The sequence below is a fragment of the Vitis vinifera genome, chromosome 8 (genome assembly GCF_030704535.1).
Source record: "Vitis vinifera cultivar Pinot Noir 40024 chromosome 8, ASM3070453v1".
Lineage (NCBI taxonomy): Eukaryota > Viridiplantae > Streptophyta > Magnoliopsida > Vitales > Vitaceae > Vitis > Vitis vinifera.
This window is the reverse complement of record NC_081812.1, coordinates 20,581,564-20,600,061: the sequence shown is the minus strand read 5'-3', so window position 1 is coordinate 20,600,061 and position 18,498 is coordinate 20,581,564. Positions and strand designations below refer to the sequence as shown.

General features: G+C 39.0%; 1 protein-coding gene across 2 annotated transcripts; it reads right to left on the bottom strand.

Annotated features, from left to right (window-relative positions):
- Positions 1–1,493: 1,493 nt before the first annotated feature.
- Positions 1,494–18,320, bottom strand: LOC100250251 (tubulin-folding cofactor B). Of its 2 annotated transcripts, XM_010655646.3 has the most exons (9): positions 17,993–18,289; positions 17,303–17,454; positions 13,881–13,999; positions 11,124–11,185; positions 10,687–10,728; positions 9,924–10,057; positions 3,081–3,150; positions 1,893–1,951; positions 1,494–1,786 (listed from the first exon to the last, which is right to left on the bottom strand). In XM_010655646.3, the coding sequence occupies exons 1-9, from the start codon at positions 18,092–18,094 to the stop codon at positions 1,729–1,731; spliced, it is 798 nt and encodes a 265-aa protein (XP_010653948.1). In that variant the 5' UTR covers positions 18,095–18,289; the 3' UTR covers positions 1,494–1,728. The 2 variants fall into 2 exon arrangements, with proteins under 2 accessions (XP_010653948.1, XP_002274343.1); XM_002274307.4 differs by lacking the exon at positions 1,893–1,951 and having other exon boundaries at positions 17,993–18,320.
- Positions 18,321–18,498: the final 178 nt, after the last annotated feature.

Sequence of the window (18,498 nt, the reverse complement as noted above, 5' to 3'; positions counted from 1 at the left end):
TTTTGTCGCCTTTTTTTCTGCATATTTTGTGCTATGAGACTGTAGGGTTATTGGATCTAGATTTCAAGAAACTAAGCTAATTTCTAAGTGACTCAGCCTGCAAATTGTTTATCTGATGTTCCCTCGTGGACCATACGGTCACTAAAGGGGACATGGATGATTGTTTTCAACTCATGCTTTATTAGTAACTAGAAAAGAAAGCTCAATATCCAATTATTTGCATTCAATTGCATGAACTAAGTCTGACATTCAGATCCACATAGGGCCATGTCCTCGTGTGTTTTCTTACTGACTCAACCGAAATTCTTTTCTACTCACATTGGGCTATTTTCTCCTTGTTTTGCTCAAAATTTTGTTGGCTGGAGATATATTTGAATTTTGATATCATGTGTAATCAATTTTTTTCTGGAAATAGGGAATGGCGGTTTTGGTCAGTTGCATGACACTATATTACTGATGTACACATAAATGTCTTAAAAGAGATAATCGCCCTCATGTAGGATTGCATTACAAGATCTTCACTGACTGATAAAGAAATTAATCTTCATTTTTTCTCAACTCCAAATATTCAAGAAATAATTGTGCTTTATGGTTTAGATCAGACAGACTAATTGACACCTTGTGCATATGTTATGAATGGGTCAAATATGTTTTTTTTTTTTATAACAGAGAAACCTTCCATGGCTAAGCCCTTAGGACTTGTCATGGGGATCCAAACCTTGGGGTGTTAACCATCCCCCAAAAACAAGCACCGGGAAAATTCAAGATAGCATTAGTGGTAGAATTCAAACCCAAGACTATGTATCACTTACTGAAACCACACTTTCCAATGTTCGCCCTAACCGAGTTTCCTTGGTGGGTATGAATGGGCCAAATGTGTCGGAATTCTCTGATGTTCCTCTTTTGGAAAAGGATATGCAAATTACTTTACCATTGTAGTTTGATAGAAATTCTCTTCAGGAACTAATTGTCCCAAAGTAAGAGATGAAACAAAGACAGTGTTCAAGATGTCAAGACAACTTAAATCCCAACCATTTTCAGTTTAATAGCGAAAATGAATGTCTCCTAAAATGAAATAATTCACATTTTCTCGCTTCTACTTAAGCACCTATCTGCATAGATATAGAAGTAAATGTATTTTCAACTTGTTTCATGTTCCTTCATTTTTGTATCTGCAGGCTACTTCAGGCGGCTCCAGTGAAGAGACTGGGGATTGAAATTCGCCCTTAACTACTGTAATGACAGGGTGGTTGTCTTCCAAAAAATTGGTGACTCATCAGTTGCCAAGATTGTTGAGCTTCAAGATTAGCCCCCAATCCCTCAACAAATCTTCTTTACCAATCTCAATCCAATTTGCTTGCTTTCTGGGGTTTTGTAATTTACCAGGCATCTTATCTGAACAAACAATTGGGCTTTGCTTCGGTGTCAGTAAGGGGGAATGCAATCAGCATTCTCTAGTCCAAAGTTAGAATTCATTTACAACAGAACCAGAGTTTATTGTTCATTCAACATAACTTTTTCATTTGGGAATAAACATGAATCAGCATGATTTGCTGTCTAAATCTAGGGGAAAAATAATCTAAAGCAGATATCAAACAACGGTTTAAACACATCATTTCCAAACCCTTGGGAGTATCAAAAATTATAACAGACATAAATGAAGTAAGGCTATTTCAGAATCCTTGAAGGATTATGGAATTTGCAGTGCAGACCGTCATACTCCCCTCTTTACGACCTGCTATATTTCATCTTCCTCAAAGAGATCACGTTCAGGATAGTCACCAACCTGGAAATAATTAGATGGTCAAAATCAAATAGTGGGTCCTGAACACCTCACATTTTATAAGTAGATCACTGGCACTCAAAAGCCAATCAAACTTTTAGAGGACAACCAAGGCATCACACATAGCAGGCACGAGTCCCAGGACATATGTTCAGGATAGTCACCAACCTGGAAATAATTAGATGGTCAAAATCAAATAGTGGGTCCTGAACACCTCACATTTTATAAGTAGATCACTGGCACTCAAAAGCAAATCAAACTTTTAGAGGACAACCAAGGCATCACACATAGCAGGCACGAGTCCCAGGACATATGAGTTCCTTAAATATAGCAAGTAGAAAACATTGTTGACACAAGGAGTAAAGAATATACAAAAGAAGAGGAAGGATCAACGCACACCCCCCCCCCCCCCCCCCCCTCTTAAGGATCACAGCATTTGATTAATATTCTTTAATGATCTTATTTTTTCCATTTTTAAATAAAGGGCTGGTTTGATTGAAAACTGCTTAGAGATGAGATTTTATGAAAGAGTAATGGAGAGGAGCAAGAGAGCAAGGGACAGAATTCTTGTTTGTGAACTTTCACTGGCATCTTTATACTATATTGGCTTGTTCAGGACAAACCCTAATAAGCAAAGAACAACACAAACATAGAAAGAAACCCATACTTTTGAATTACAAAGTATTCTCAATGCATCCACCAAACATGTAAATTGTGTAATGGCCCAATTTTCCAAAATTAGCTTGCCATTTTGAACTATTAACTCCTTTCTATAGGAAGAGAACAAATTCCTTATCTTAGGTATTTATGTTAAAAGTTACATCTCAGACTTGTGTAGATCTAAAACAGATCTTTTATTCTTTTCCAAAAATGTTCAGCATGCGTGTATTCTTTCCTACTTGACAATAAACTTGGACTATTCTTTCACATGGAATTAGGTGGTCATGCATAGAACCATCCTGTGTGATAGATTATAAAGTTCCAGACATTGACTAAACATTGCCAGATAGATTAGTCGTGGATGTAGACCTAAGGAGCCTAGGTGGGAGGCCAACCAGAACAAGAGGAAGTCAGACACCATTTTTTTTATTCATGAGTTGCCAAATGTTCCACACCATTACACCTTTCAAGTTCATGATTTATTTTCCCACAGGATAAACAGATGTATATCTATCCCAAGTAACCATTGTAATTCACCAATGTATAATGGTGCTCTACCTCTAATTCAAAAGACATCACCATCAGCATGTAATAGTTTCAATAAAAAAATATCATCTTATCGTTATTCTATACAAACCTTTACTTTGTCTGGCCTAACCATTGCACCATGGAGAGGAGGGCAATCAAAGTACCGTGTCCCTTTCACCCTACAAGATCACCAAGTGAAATTATAACCAAGGAATATGCACAGCCCAAAGAAAGCATTCAATGACATAAGTAGCACAATGACAATATGAATTGAGTGACAATAGACTAACACAGCAACAATCACTAATTCCTCTACTGGACTTGAAAAAGTCCCTTGGCTTTTGTACTGACAATTCATGGATGTCAACAATCTTTGATCCATTATTTTATTCCAATTTTTTTTATTAACATTATATCAGTTAGGATTGATATCAGTTTTAATGTTTTTCAATATTAACAAAATATATCAACTACTTCAAGGTACCACTAAATATGCTGCATACTTTATGAAAGTGGAAGCAAGCTATAGGCAGACTCGAAAACGATTGAGCGAGAGAGCGAGGACGACGAGGGAGGTTTTCGAGAAGAAAAGCGAAGTAGGAAAAAAAGGAAAGAGGGGAGATTTGGGGTGGAGTCAAAGTTTTTCGAGATCGGGGTGGAGGAGAAACAGGGCAGAACCCAAATAGTTATTGAAGAGAGCAAGGGAGGGGTTTCATCTTGGGTCCGTTTGGGGCCATTGAGTATAGAAGTTCTCTTGGATAGCCTGAACCAATGTATTAAGGCAGAGGATAAGGGAAAATGGGAAAGGGGTTGGAGGGAAAATGGGAGAATCTATTCTCTGGTGCGGGATGAGAACAAAGCAGGCCTTTTTATTAGATTAGGGGTGGTTGATAAGGAAAAGAGGAGGTTTAATATTTTCATTCCGAAAGGCAGAGGCGAGAGAGGGGGGTGGAATCTCATGGCGGAGATGCTACAGAAGGTGGTAGGAAGTAATGGCGGAAAAGAGAAAAAGCAGGAGGACAGAGCCATGGTGAAAACAAGTATGAATAAATCGTTCGCAGAAATGGTGAAGGGGTCGGAGGGCAGGGGGGGTGAAGTGGTAAGAGTGGAAGTGAAAGAAGAGGAAATCAGGGGCAATCTGCGCAAGCTGGAGCATTGTCTCGTAGGTAGCTGGAGCCCTAGCTTAGCAAATGGTATGGATATGGAGAGGTTTGGTTGGTTAATGGCGAGGACCTGGGGGTTGCAGGGTAAACTAGGGTTGGCAAGGATGGAAATGGGTAGATTTCTTTTGGAATTTCAGTATGTGGGTGAAGCCGATCGAGTCCTTGCCTCTGGAAGCAGGCGGGTGGGAGGCGTCCAACTAGGGCTGGAACGATGGCGACCTAGGTGTGGCTGCGAAGACGAAGGTGGGAGTAGGAAGGAAGTGTGGGTAAAGATTTTAGGGCTTCCAGTTTCATTATGGGTTCCGTCCATTTTGCGGAAAGTGGGGGACAAATGTGGAGGGTTTGTAGCCATGGATCCCCTGACGGAGAAGATGGTGGATCTGGAATGGGCTCGCATCCTAGTTAAGAGGAAGAATGGAGGCTTGCCAAGCAGGTTAGACATAGTGGTGGAGGAGGTTTGTTACTCACTATATCTCTGGTGGGAAGTGAGGCCGGAGATGAGGAAGGCGACTTCTGGAAGCAGTTCGAAAGGAAGTTACAGAGAGGGGGTCAGGGGTGACGCTGCGGCACGCGCTACCCCGCGCGTAGGAGAGGTGGAAAGCGCAAGGCCCGAGGCGCTGCTGCTGGCTACTGACGGGACTGATGGGCAGGTCAGAGGGGAAGATGGGGATGGGACTGGTATGCGGGCCAGAGCAGGGTATGGGGCCCGGTTTTCTGCGGATCCGGATCAGGTGGATGGGCTTCTCCACCCAGGCCCATCTGCAGGTAGGACGCCACCTCCTAAGGCCCAAAGGGGGGATAAGATGGGCTCGAGTCCATTAAAAGGGTTAAAGCTAAAAGGGGTGGTGTCTGAGGAGGCTGGGCTTGGGATTGGGCCGTCCTACTCAAAGCAAGATTGGTGGATTGGGGTTGGTGAGAGCCCAGATTTGTCTGGGAGTAATGGGCTGGCGGGGAAATATTTAGGCCCATCACAGCCTGAGAGCAGAAAAGGGGAGCTAGAGAGGGGCTCCATCTGGACGCGGGCTGATTTCAGTGAAGGAAGAAATAGAGAAGTTGAATTCCTCAAAATAAGGGAGAAGGAAGACTCATGGAAACAGCAAATGGTTTCGTCTCACTCAGTGACTGATCGGGAGTTAATTGAAGAGGAATCGAGGTATGGGTCTGTTCTCATACAAAGGGGGGGTAGGGCCTCGGGGTTCCTATCTTCTTCTTCTCTCTCTTTTGATCGGACTCCGGAGGGGGAGTATTACGATCATTCTGGGGTGGCATGTGAGGAGATCCAAAACGAAATCCCGCTGAACACGATCAAACCTGTCGAGAATGGTGGTGGGAGATGGGATTTGGTCGAAGACATCACTGTTAATAATAACGACAAGGAGTGGGAGAGAGGGTCAATGTTGACAATGACTCAAGAAGCTAGAGAGGAAAGGGAGAATGGATGGGAGGAGTGCAATCTGGCCAAATTTAGCCAGTTTTTAGGCTTCTCAACAGAAGAGTTGGAGAAGGAAATTTTGAATTTCCTGGCAAAAATCAGAAAAAGAAGAGAAAAGATATACAGTAGAGGTGTGTTAGAGAAGACAAAGTTTGAAAGGGAACTGAAAAGGCTGGAATGCTCAATAAACTATGAGGGAGGAAGCAAGCAGAGAAGTTCTTTTCAGGTGAGAGGGTGCCAACTTATAGAAGTTAATGAAGCTTAAGATCTTATGTTGGAATGTGAGGGGAGCAAATGATAGCTCTAGAAGGAAAATAATTAAAGCTGTTGTGAGAAGCCAGAAAGTAGACTTACTCTGTATCCAGGAAACGAAAATTAATCTGATGTCCGAGTGGGTGGTTAAAAGCATAGGAGTGGGAAGGTTCTTAGACTAGAGGGCTTTGGATGCTTCGGGAACGGCAGGAGGCATTCTGGTCTGTTGGGATAAGAGGTTGCTGGAGCTGTTGGAATGGGAGGAGGGGCAATTCACTATTTCTTGCCGGTTTAGGAAGGTGGAAGATGGGGCTGTCTGGGTATTCACGGGGGTGTATGGCCCGTTCACCAAAAATGAAAGGGACTGTATGTGGGATGAGATTGGGGCGATCAGAGGATTATGGGAAGAACCCTGGTGTGTAGGGGGGGATTTTAACGTTATTCGTTCTCAAAATGAGAGGAATAGGCAAGGGAGAATTTCTGCAGCAATGAGGAAATTTGCTCAGGTTATAGATGAGCTAGGCCTGATTGATCTCCCGTTGCACAGAGGTGATTATACGTGGAGTGGGGGGCCAAATAATCGGTATTGGGCCAGGTTGGATAGATTTTTGGTTACCTCTAGTTGGCTTGATCAATTCAGCAGTGTGATTCAGAAAAGACTGTCCAGGCCAGCTTCGGACCACTTCCCAGTGGTGCTGGAGGGTGGTACTGTGAGAAGAGGTCCTTCCCCGTTCAGATTCGAAAACATGTGGCTTAAAGTAGAAGGGTTTCAAGAGCTAATACATAGCTGGTGGCAGGGAATAGAGGTGAGAGGCAGTGCTAGATTTAGGCTGGCTACAAAAATGAAAGCAGTGAAACAGAAGCTTAAAGTGTGGAATAGGGAAGTATTTGGGAGATTGGAAGACAATAAAGTTGCTGCCCTGCAGCTAGTGGACCACTGGGACAGGGTGGAAAGTGAGAGAAGACTATCAGAGGAGGAAACATTATCAAAAAAGGAAGCAAAGGATAGTTATGCTAAGTGGGTTTCTTTGGAGGAAACTCATTGGAGGCAGCATTCCAGAGAATTATGGTTAAGGGAAGGGGACAACAATACAGGCTTCTTCCATCGTATGGTGGCTGCCCATCGTAGATTCAATCATATGGACAAAATAAGATAGATTGGGTGTGGCTGACTGAGGAGAAGGATGTGAGAGAAGGGGTTGTTAATGCTTTCCAACATTTACTTTCGGAAAATTCAGATTGGAAGGCGGATATAGAAAGGCTGCAGTTAGAGCAACTAAATCAGCAAGAGGCAGAGAACTTGGAGCACCCTTTTTTTGAGGAGGAAATTCATAGTGCCCTGATGGAGATGAATGGGGACAAAGCCCCAGGACCGGATGGTTTCACTATGGCATTTTGGCAAAGATGCTGGGCTATAGTTAAAGAGGAGGTTTTGGAGATGTTTAAAGAGTTCTATGAGCAAAGTGCCTTCATCAAGAGCATGAACAATACGTTTCTGGTTTTGATACCTAAGAAGGGGGGGGGCAGAGGATCTTGGGGAATTCAGGCCAATCAGTCTCTTGGGGGGGCTGTACAAACTATTGGCCAAGGTTTTAGCCAATAGACTCAAAAAAGTGATAGGAAGAGTAGTATCCACTGATCAGAATGCTTTTGTTATGGGGAGGCAGATCCTTGATGCCTCCTTAATTGCAAATGAAGTAATTGATGCATGGAAAAAAAGGGATGAGAGAGGTCTCATTTGTAAGCTGGACATAGAGAAAGCCTACGACAACCTAAATTGGCAGTTTTTGATGAAAGTTATGAGAAAGATGGGGTTCGGATCAAAGTGGTTGGGATGGATGTGGAGTTGTATCTCCACAGCCAAATTTTCGGTGTTGGTGAATGGAGTGTCGGCCGGTTTTTTTCCAAGTTTTAAGGGGTTGAGGCAAGGAGATCCCCTCTCTCCCTACCTCTTTGTGATGGAAATGGAGGTGTTGAGCAATCTGATCAGGAGGGCTGTTGAAGGGGGTTTTTTGTCAGGGTGTAGGATCCGAGGAGGAGGAAGGCAGCCAGTGTATGTTTCCCACCTGCTTTTTGCGGATGATACTATAGTTTTTTGTGAAGCTAGGAAGGAGTATCTAACTTATCTAAGTTGGATTCTGTTCTGGTTTGAAGCCGCGTCAGGGTTAAGGATCAATTTGGAGAAAAGTTAAATAATCCCAGTTGGCGAGGTGGAAGAGATGGAGGAGATGGCAGCGGAATTGGGCTGCAAGGTGGGCTCTATGCCTTCTGTGTATTTGGGGCTGCCATTGGGGGCTCCTAACAAGAGTACAGTCGTGTGGGATGGGGTGGAGGAGAAGATGAGAAGAAGACTATCGCATTGGAAACGGCAATATATTTCCAAAGGTGGGAGACTTATTCTCATAAAGAGCACGATGGCTAGTATACCTTTGTATCAAATGTCTCTATTCCGTATGCCCAAGTCGGTTGCGCGAAGATTAGAAAAATTGCAAAGGGATTTTCTTTGGGGAGGAGGAAACTTAGAAAGGAAAGTGCACCTTGTTAATTGGGAGGTTGTGTGTACGGAGAAGGAAAAGGGGGGGCTTGGCTTAAGGAAGTTAATCCCGTTAAATAAAGTCTTGTTGGGGAAATGGATTTGGAGGTTTGCTTGTGAAAAGGAAAATTTGTGGAAACAAGTGCTTTTGGCGAAATATGGGCAAGAGGGATTTGGTTGGATGACCAAAAAGGCTAATGGGACATTTGGAGTAGGGGTTTGGAAGGAAATTATGAAGGAAAAAGATTGGTGTTGGGAGAATATGGCTTTTATTATGGGGAATGGTACCAGAATCAGTTTTTGGAATGATCTTTGGTGCGGATGTTCAGTGCTGTCCCAAAGGTTTCCTCACCTCTATGGGATGGCTGCTCATAGGAATGGTACTGTAGAAGATATGTGGGACCAGAATGTGGGCCAAGGAGATTGGGATGTAAGATTTGTGAGGGGCTTTAATGATTGGGAGTTGGATTTGGTAGGTAATTTGCTTCATGCATTGAGGGGGTTCAATCCTACTTTAGAAGAGGATGCTGTTTTTTGGAAAGGGGGGAGAAACGAAAAGTTTAAAGTTAAAGAAGCCTATAACTTGGTGGTAAATTTTGTGGCTAACAATTTTCCGAAGAACAACATTTGGGTGGATAAAGTTCAAACAAAAATCTTGTTTTTTGCTTGGGAAGCTACTTGGGGCAAGGTGCTTACGCTTGATAGGCTCCGGAAAAGAGGGTGGCATCTCCCTAATCAGTGTTTCTTGTGTGGTTGTGAAGAGGAAACTGTAAATCACATACTCATACATTGTATAGTGGCAAGAGTCCTTTGGGATTTGATATGTGCTTTGGTTGGTGTTAAGTGGGTCTTTCCAGAAACTGTAAAGGAGGTCCTATTAAGCTGGAGGGGCCCTTTTGTAGGGAAAAAAAGGAAAAAGATATGGAAGTCTATACCGTTGTACATCTTTTGGACCCTTTGGAAGGAAAGAAATAGGCTTGCTTTTAGGGGGGGGAGGGAGGGGTGTTAGATATCCAGAAATTAAAAAATTCTTTTGTCTGTATTTTATGGGGATGGGCGAGAATGTATAGTGGAGAGAGGTCGTTGTCTCTTATAGGATCCCTGGAGTGGATAGCCTCCACATAAGGGCTGGTGGGTTTTTTTTGTTTTTCTCTGTGTTTGTGAGGCTCTAGCTAGATTGTATACTCCCTGTATGCGTGTGGTTTTTTGGCCTCTTATCAATATATTCTGTGCTTACCTATCAAAAAAAAATATGCTGCATACTTTTTCAATTTAAAATTATTTCCTAAAAGGCACTCTTTCACGTTTAGCATAAGGTGGGTGGGTGAAGAGAGGGGGCTTGGGGGGTTCATACCAATACAAATGTCTGATCAAGTTATCCCTAGATGAACCTAAAAAATTAATGCAAACATTAGTCATTCCAGACTTATGAGTGAACAGTGACAAACAATATCAATTTTTACTGGATTTCATTTTAACGTTTGATAGGGAATGACAAACAAATAATGGTAATTTTAGATATTTGAAGTTTCAAATGAACACCAAGCAAATAAGAATTAAGGAGTCACTTACATGCCATCATGTTTCCCTAATGGCTCATCATACTGAACTCCAACCCAGAACCCAGGTGCGAGAGATTGTGCACGACCCACAAATTTGACAACTCCTCTTTTCTCCCCTGGTTCAACTTCACATCTGTCTCCTACCTTAATTATTAAAAGAAAAGAGAAAATAATTTTATGATAGGCAAGCAAAAATATTATTAACAGCTCCCAGCTAAAGAGCACACCGAAATAGAAAGGGTGTATAACAAGGACAAATGAAAGAAATGAAGACGGGAGAAACAGAAAACAAGCCCCTCCCCCTCTAATGAGAACCCAACCAAGCAAATGATATGTAATAGATTTTAAGATTCATATAACAATATGAAAGTAAAGTTTAGCTTTGTGGCAACTTCAAATATACTTCTGTTAGATCACATCATCAATCCCAAGGCATGGTTTCTTTCATTTTAATTTTTTTTAGGTTTTTAATGGAAAGGAAGCTATGGTTTCCTCAATTTAATTTTGCTCCTATACTTTTAAGGAGATGCATCAAATGTTTTTCCCAGATTCTAGTTGGGGGGGTGGGGCGGGGTGGCAGCAGTTGCCCCCCTGGCCCTTTGTTTAGCCTATATCTCCCATTTTCTGAAGCTTCTTGACCAGCCACCAATAATAATCTCAATGAATTCTTTGAGGTTTCCTTTGGTGAACTAAACTTACAAACTTACAAAATGATATTTCAGCAAAACCATGACGATACAGACAGAAGAAACAAAAATGTAAAGTTAACAAACCTTGATATTTGCACAGAGATCTCCCATGTAGTGATCTGATATCTGTAAACAAAGGTCACGTTAGCGAAATTAAATACCCACTTAACTCCCACACATGCCAGATATCAACAGAAAAACAAAACCTGATATTTCAAGTAACATGTTTGGCAGATATAAGGTGGAGAAAAAAAAACGGTTGATCAATTAAGAAGAGTACATTTTCATTGTGGACAGTTTTTTGTTTCACATGTTAGGGGGTGAGTATTTCCCTTTCTGTTTTGTACATCTTGAGTCACTATTTTAGCGGCTCTTTGTAATACAATACTTTTCTTACTTATCAAAAAAAAAAAAAAAATTAAGAAAAGTACATTTTGCAATCTAATTGACTTTACAATATTCAGTAATTCTACCAAAAGCATCTAATTTGTAATCTAATGATAAAAAGTTGAGAGGCTTACCTTAGACTCCAGAATTGAGGGGTTTTGAAATGCTAATTTTTCCTTAAATTTTCTAAAAGTGCCTATAAACACAGCAAAAAACTTGTAAATTGTTACTTCCAGAATATATAAAATGTTTTTTATATAAGTAAATAAAACAAACATATTAAAAGCACACCATTGTACATAGGTTGTATATACAAAGAAAGCCCAGAAAGCAGAAAAAAAAAACAAAAAGGGGAACCGCAACAAAAAAAACCAAATGCCCCTTCAAGGAGAACCTAACCAGTCTATAAAATCTAACAAGGTTAAAGAACCCCCCATCAATGTACATCCTAATCCACATCACTAGATTACAAAGAAGATAGAACTTTAGGGCATGAACCAACAATTCTTTGCTTTCAAAACATCTCTAGTTCCTCTCTTTCCATAATGTCCAAAATACACACTAGGGGATAACCCTCCAAACTTTCTTTATATGCACACACGACATGTCTACATTGGATCCAATTGTACTGGGTGAAGAATCTAGCAGTCTCAGTTACTTTTTGTCTAAATAATTTTGTCAAGCCCAATATATGGGCTGCCCCTATCATGTCTTCAACTATGTCAAGCGTCAGGTTGATCAGTATTCATACTTGACCAATCCAAACACTTGCTTCTCTTATAGAAGGATTAAAATAAAATTTTAACTTCAAAATTGCATGAAGTGAGATAAATGTTAAACTTCGATCAACTTGACATTGTATTAGGCATACAAGATAGAGGTATCAAATCTAGGGGTGATTCTGGAAAAACATGGATTGCACCAAAAAAGAAAGAGGATGAGAGAGAGAGAGAGAGAGAGAGAGAGAGATGCATAACAATAAGAAGTTCATACCAGGTGTAATTTGACAGAATTTATATATTCATATTATTCAGAATTTTTCATTAATAGTATTTCATTATATAAATATCCCATGAGAATAGGTACAAAAGTACATAGACAACAAGAGAAGGTAAGTAATGCAAGTTGAACAAAATAACAACAAAAAATAGCAGTCTATCATGAATAAAAACAGAAGTTCTGATTTTTGATACATCCTCAACCAGAGAAAAACCAAATAACTACAACAAATTCCCAAGATTATATACCATTATTAGCTATAAATGATCATTGTGGTAGGTTGAACAGGGACGATTATGCTGTGTGCTATTACCTGAGCATGATAGAATGGGATTAAGGTTATATAGATCACTCAGAAGTAATTTGATAAGTTAGCTACAAATGCAAACTGGTTTTGGTTTAAGAACAATAAAACACTATCTAAGAATGCACCAGTTTCCTATTAGCTGTTGAAATTTGATCAACCTGGAGGAAAGATATGGCTTTCTGCAGAAAGCCATTTGGAGCTCTTTGTGGCCACTTTTACCTGGGCAATAAAAAATAAATTCTGATGATTGATCAGGTGATTAGCAGGGGTTGGATGATTCCTGATAGATGGTGCATGTAAACTGGAGACAGACAATTGCTCATCTTCTAGTTTGTTGCTCTTTGGCTCGTAGAGAGTATGGAATAATCCTCCACGACTCACTTTCCATTCTCATTCTGTGCAACTAGAATCCATGAAGAAACTTCCTTGCCGCAGAAGTAAGCATCGATTTATGCTTATATGAGAAAAGTATATTGCCAATTAGCAAAACTAGAGGAAATTAAGAAAACCCATGCTACCAATGATACTCTTCCCTCAATGCTACCCTTCCTCCCTAAAAAAACCATACAAATAAAATAAAAACAAACTCACTAAAGAAATTATGCCTGATAGTTTTTCCAGCAGATAACGAGGATGCGATAAATGGAATCGGTATTTATATGCTTATCAATTGCTAGCTCTCCAACCATGGAAAAGAGGAAAATTTCTAGGGGTCTTGTGGCCTTTTAAAGAAAATAGAAAGGGTAAACATGTAAATAGTAAATCCTATGCAAACAGGAAGGACAAGATCTAAGCAACTATAACCAAGCCAGACCACTACAAAAAATTTCGATTACTTGAACAAAAATCCCTGAAAGAAAAAGGGACTAAGCAATGGACAAGTCATGTCAAATCTTTACCAACAATTAATTTCATTGATAAGAATCAAGTTGCATCCAAACAAGCTTGTTTGGCTTTAGATAACAGTACAATCTTAATAGCAATCCAGAAATTGAGGAGTTGTCAAGAAGTTCAAATTGCAATCTCTAAGATGATGGTAAACAAGATTAGACAAGTCGAGATGATTGATTTATAAATAACAGGTTTGGTGAGGCACCTAAACAAGTTCCTACTAGGCCAAACCTACACAAGCCAAGCCTGACTAACCATCTCAAGAGCCTAGAGAGTTCAACTTTGATCCAAGCCAAAAGAGACAGAACTAGAAAAACCCCTCAACCCTGCCCATTACATCCCTAACATTAATTTTTTTCTTTTAAATATAGGAAAATAAATCTCTAACATTACTAATGCAATGTATTAAAATTATTATCACTCATTTTTGTTGAAAGCATAAAAACTCAAAATTTTCTGCATAATTATATATCAAATCAACCAGCAGAGACATACTCTCATGGACGAAGATGAAATTTTGGACAACAATTTAAGTCAATCTTGTCCTATTAAATCAAAATTAACTTCTACAAAGTCTAATCATCACCATTGAGTTGCAAGTTGATTCAATGAGTTTCATTGTTTTGGAGTGCTGAATAAACATAAATTGAAGATTTGCGCATAAGATTGGAAAACAAGCGTCTTGGAGATTTACCATCAAGTTTTTCATAGGCTTCTTCAGAAATGGAATATTTCTCCACCAGTGAAGTGTCTTCTAGCCAGCCACCAGAGGTTACTGATGAGGGGTCAAGATCTATAACATGTAGCCGGTATCTTTTTATAGAGAAGAGAAAAATAAGAAAATTAAATTAGATTAGATTAAAAAACCAAGAAAATTTTATGACAGCAGTAAAACAAATGAAAGAATATGAGTGCCACCAGAAAAATGAAAGTTTTCTATAAGCAACAATTGGCACCTTTTTTTTTTTGTGATAGGTAAATTTTTGCTCCCACTGGGACTTGAACCCGGAACCTCCCACAAACCCTCCCCAATCCCCTACCACTTCAGTCAGGCCTCAAGGGCTATAAGAAACAATTGACTATTTATTGCAACATACATAAGAACAGATGCAAAACTGGAAGTATGGAATTGTCATATCAAAATCAAATATTTCCATGTGAGATCATGAAAGCTCAGTTTTACATTTGAAGATTTTTATAGATGAATTACAGCAGAAGACAGAACAAACATTAACCTCAATGAAGTTGGGTTAGTTTGCACCAGGCAATAGATAGTAGGCACACACTCTTCTTCATTTTTTTTATCAGAAACAAAACATTTATCAGATTATGGATAAAAAAATACAAAAGAAGGACGAGGAATCCTCCCTAAAATGCAGCAAGCTGCTCAAAGAGTATGTTTGAAGCCTCCAAAATACTAAGTTAACCTATACAACAGTAAAGTCCACTTTTTCTTTTTCCTTTTTTGGTGTCAGGCAAACAGAAAATTAGATTAACAGTACAACCCCAGTATAGTTGAAGTATACAAAGGGAGAAGGAGCCCACAAAAAAGCATTAAAGCCAAAACAGAGAAGGCTATTACAGTCTAAACTTTACCCAGAACTTCAATGAAATCCATTTATAGGAAGCCAGTCCCCAAAAGGATCTTAGTCCACTGGTAAAGGGTTTTCAGGAAATAGTCTTTTGGCCCTTGATCTGGATGCTCCCTTCCCTTCCATGAAAGCCAAAGTAGTCACATGCTTTAAGGAGATACAGGAAAAGTTTTTTTTTAATAAAATAAAAAGGAAAATTCACTAAAGCCTAATCATGTCACTAAGAGCTATGGAGGTCAACCTTCAGGCCTCAGGTGTAACATGGAACTTTGTTGTCTTGTCGGTCCAAAATTGTTTGGGATGCTGCAGATTGTTAACTTGCAATTCCTTTCACTAATGTTGGTTTGAAGGATATCTCATCCCTTGTCTAATCCCTATTCTTAATGTTTAATGAAACTTTAGCTTCCTATAGAAAATAAGTCTGGTCTCCATGTCGAGTTTATAAACTTAGAAAAGCACATAGTAGGCCCACTACTCCCAAGAGAGGCATTATCGTAAGTTTGAGACAAAGAAAATGATGTTCTATAAATATAACCTTAATGTAACAAGGACAACTATAAAAAAGCAGTACAGGAGCATAGGCAAGTGAATTTCCAATCACAATCTACTTTTTCAAAGGGAAAAATGGCATATCCCCAATCATGAAAAAACAAATAAATATCCTTCCAGCAAACAAAGAAGTGATGAACAAATGTTGCTATCCAAATACTCCGATCATGATGTACCTACATCAAGAGTTGCCATTAAGTGGTAGCATTTTGCATGGGTTGTAGATAAACTTATTGGAAGTTTCCAGGTAAAAAAAAAAATTGTATGCTGTTAGTTGACAATATAATAATTTTGGATCACTTTAAGCTTAGAATAATAGCAAGATACTAGAATCTAAAAGCTTTAAGGCTAGGAATTCTATTGCTTTTGAGGACGGGGTGCTGTCCATCCAAAAGCTGAAAATTTCTTGTGTATTTACTATGGTCGGAAACCAAATTGTGGATAAAAGATGGTCCTTTGACCTTAATAGATTTTATAGAATGAGTGTGTATGCATTAAGGGAGAGGGTTTTTTGTGCTTTTGTAGTGGCTTGGGTTCTTTTGTAAGGGGGTGAGTTGTTCTATACTGTAGCTTTTTGAGTCACTTCTTTAGCGCCTCTTTTGAATATACATATTACTTACTGATCAAAAATATATATATATATATATATATATATATTTTGCAACTTCAAAAAGAAAAAAGAAAAGAAAAAAAAAGACCAAGGTAGGGATGAAGGGAATCATGGAAATACCAAAACTGAATGTTTTAGCTGTCTGGGGTTCAGCATCCATAAAAGAATATTGAAGGGGACCTCATCCTCAGAATTAGAGCAGAGTGGATAGCATGGACAACTGCTTGAAGAGCATTCTCTGATTGCAAAATAACTAAGAGATAAAAGGAAAATTTTATAAGATTGCCATAAGTCTAGCTGTGCATTTTTTTTTAATCAGGGTCTAGCTATGCATTATGGTGCAGAAAATTGAGCAGTTAAAAACCAACAAAGTCAAAATTATGGCAATGTTCAAATGAATAAAAGAAAACATAGAATCAGGAAAATGTGAAGAATTGTATTTGGGAGAACTTAGTGGAGACGCCAACTAAGGACAGGATGATGGGATGTTATTTTAGATGGGTTAGAGATATGAAACAAACAACAATTAATGCGCCGATAAGGAGAGGTGATTTTATACAAATGGAAGGTACCACAAGGACAAGAGAAGGCCAGAGAAAGAGAAATATTGCATCCCAAAGGCATTGCCCTAGATAAGGTAAATATTGAAAACGATTCATGTAGCCAACCCCAAATAGTGGGGATTTGAATTTGGTTGAGTTGAGCTGAGTGTTTGTGCATGACACATTTGTGACTATTAGGACATAAGAGTTGATCATTCAAATAAGACTAATTTATTTATGTTGCTTGCCTGTCAAAAAAATCATACAAATATGACTTTCTAAAAAAGGGTCTCATACAACAAACATGACATGGGTTTTAAAGAGATATACTGACATCCAGCTCTTCTGTACTGTGGAGCTAGTTGTCAGTTTGATCTTGTTCCATGCACAGAGAGTATTTATTTGAAACTCAGGGAGGAAGAATATGTAATAAAACAAAACCACTTGTAAAGCTAAACCAAAATATGTAATCAATATATGACCTTGAGAAAACAAAGAATTGATATTCAACTAATACAGTGGAAAAATAAGTGGCCACAACAAATATGATATGGGATATTTCAACAAATATGATATTGGGATATTTCTCTAGTCATGATTTAAGCTCTATCCATTTATGCATGCTCTGAATGGATCTTGCCAAATTCGAACTTCCAACAAGTTCAACAACCATATAAGTAACTGAATACTAGCCATTGGAGATATTTGCAAAATAAGGAGATAAAATGACATTTGAAATCTGTCTGATAGCAACAAAAGAATAATCCACACAGACAATAGCCTTATTTGCCAAACTTCCATCAAATAGGTGAGATAAACTAACCCGTCTTGTGGAGAATAAAATCCAAGTGGTCTCAAATTATCACTTAGAACTGAAATTTTGGCACCAGTGTCGTCATAGAGCTCAAGGCACATCGAATTAACAGAAGTGCCACATTTTCTCCAAAGTTTGTCTTTTACAGATTCCACTGTCATCTGAGAGCAATGAAGCAATACACAGTTGTCAAAATCGCCAAAATTATGCACAATCATGTGTTTTTCCAATAACCTCCAGATAATAAAAAGTTATAGATATATAGGTCATCTTAAATTATGATTATCAAAAAATAAACATAGAAAACAGTGAATCAAGCCATCCAGGCAGTGTCATCTACGAGACAAAGTCCTGGCTTTGCTTCCTCGAGTCATCATTAAAAAAAAAAAAAAAAAAAAGGCTATTGAAATTCCAGAAGCAACCTAAGAATAATCATTTGTATGATTATATATATAGAGAGACCAGAGATGATGGACTGGTTTAAACTCGTTACAAAAAAATATCATGTTGCCGATTAATTTTGTGCATGATTATGAGATTTAAAGTCTAATGAAAGGACTGAGAAAGGCTCGTAAGAAACAGCAAGTCCACCGCTCACTTCATGTTTGAAGCAGCAAAGCAAGAATTCGAGTAAACTTAGAGCACGCATAGATTTTCGAACATTTATAATAGAATCCACGGCGAATTGATTTTCATTACCTGTAGTGAGAAACGAACATCGGCAGAGAAGCTCTTGATGTTTCCATGAGTGACTCGTAGAGATACAGATTCATCCTCCTGAATCTGTAAGCGAGATGCCATGACTTTGGCTCAATGCTTCCGAAGCCGATAATGTGTGTGAATCTCACTTAGGTTTATCAAAACCCTAATCTCAAATCACCGATAAAAATGAACGTTGATTTTGAATTTCCCCTAGTTTCTAATTCCAGAACCACGCCCGTTCGCATCCAGATCTGAAGGTAAGAAAGGTTGCGAAAACGGAAGCACACAGAACGGCGTCGTTTTAGCTGGATGGAGTGAAAACTAAAAAACGACGTCGTTCTCTTATTATGTGTGCACGCATGTATTGACACCGTATAATTTGTCAATTTTAAAAATAAAAAATATAAATTAAAAGACCTAGTAGAGTTTTGAACGCCTAAGGTGATTATTCTTAAAAATCCGTAACCAAGGAAATTAAATTTGGCCCGATACGGTAAGTAGCA

Excerpts from the sequence above, each read along its gene's own strand:
- LOC100250251 (XM_010655646.3), bottom strand. The coding sequence starts at position 18,094 with ATGGCATCTCGCTTACAGATTCAGGAGGATGAATCTGTATCTCTACGA. Across the intron at positions 1,952-3,080 it reads TTAGGCCAGACAAAGTAAAG|GTTGGTGACTATCCTGAACA; the intron begins GTTTGTATAGAA and ends AATTATTTCCAG. Across the intron at positions 1,787-1,892 it reads CTGCTATGTGTGATGCCTTG|GTTGGTGACTATCCTGAACG; the intron begins GTTGTCCTCTAA and ends AATTATTTCCAG.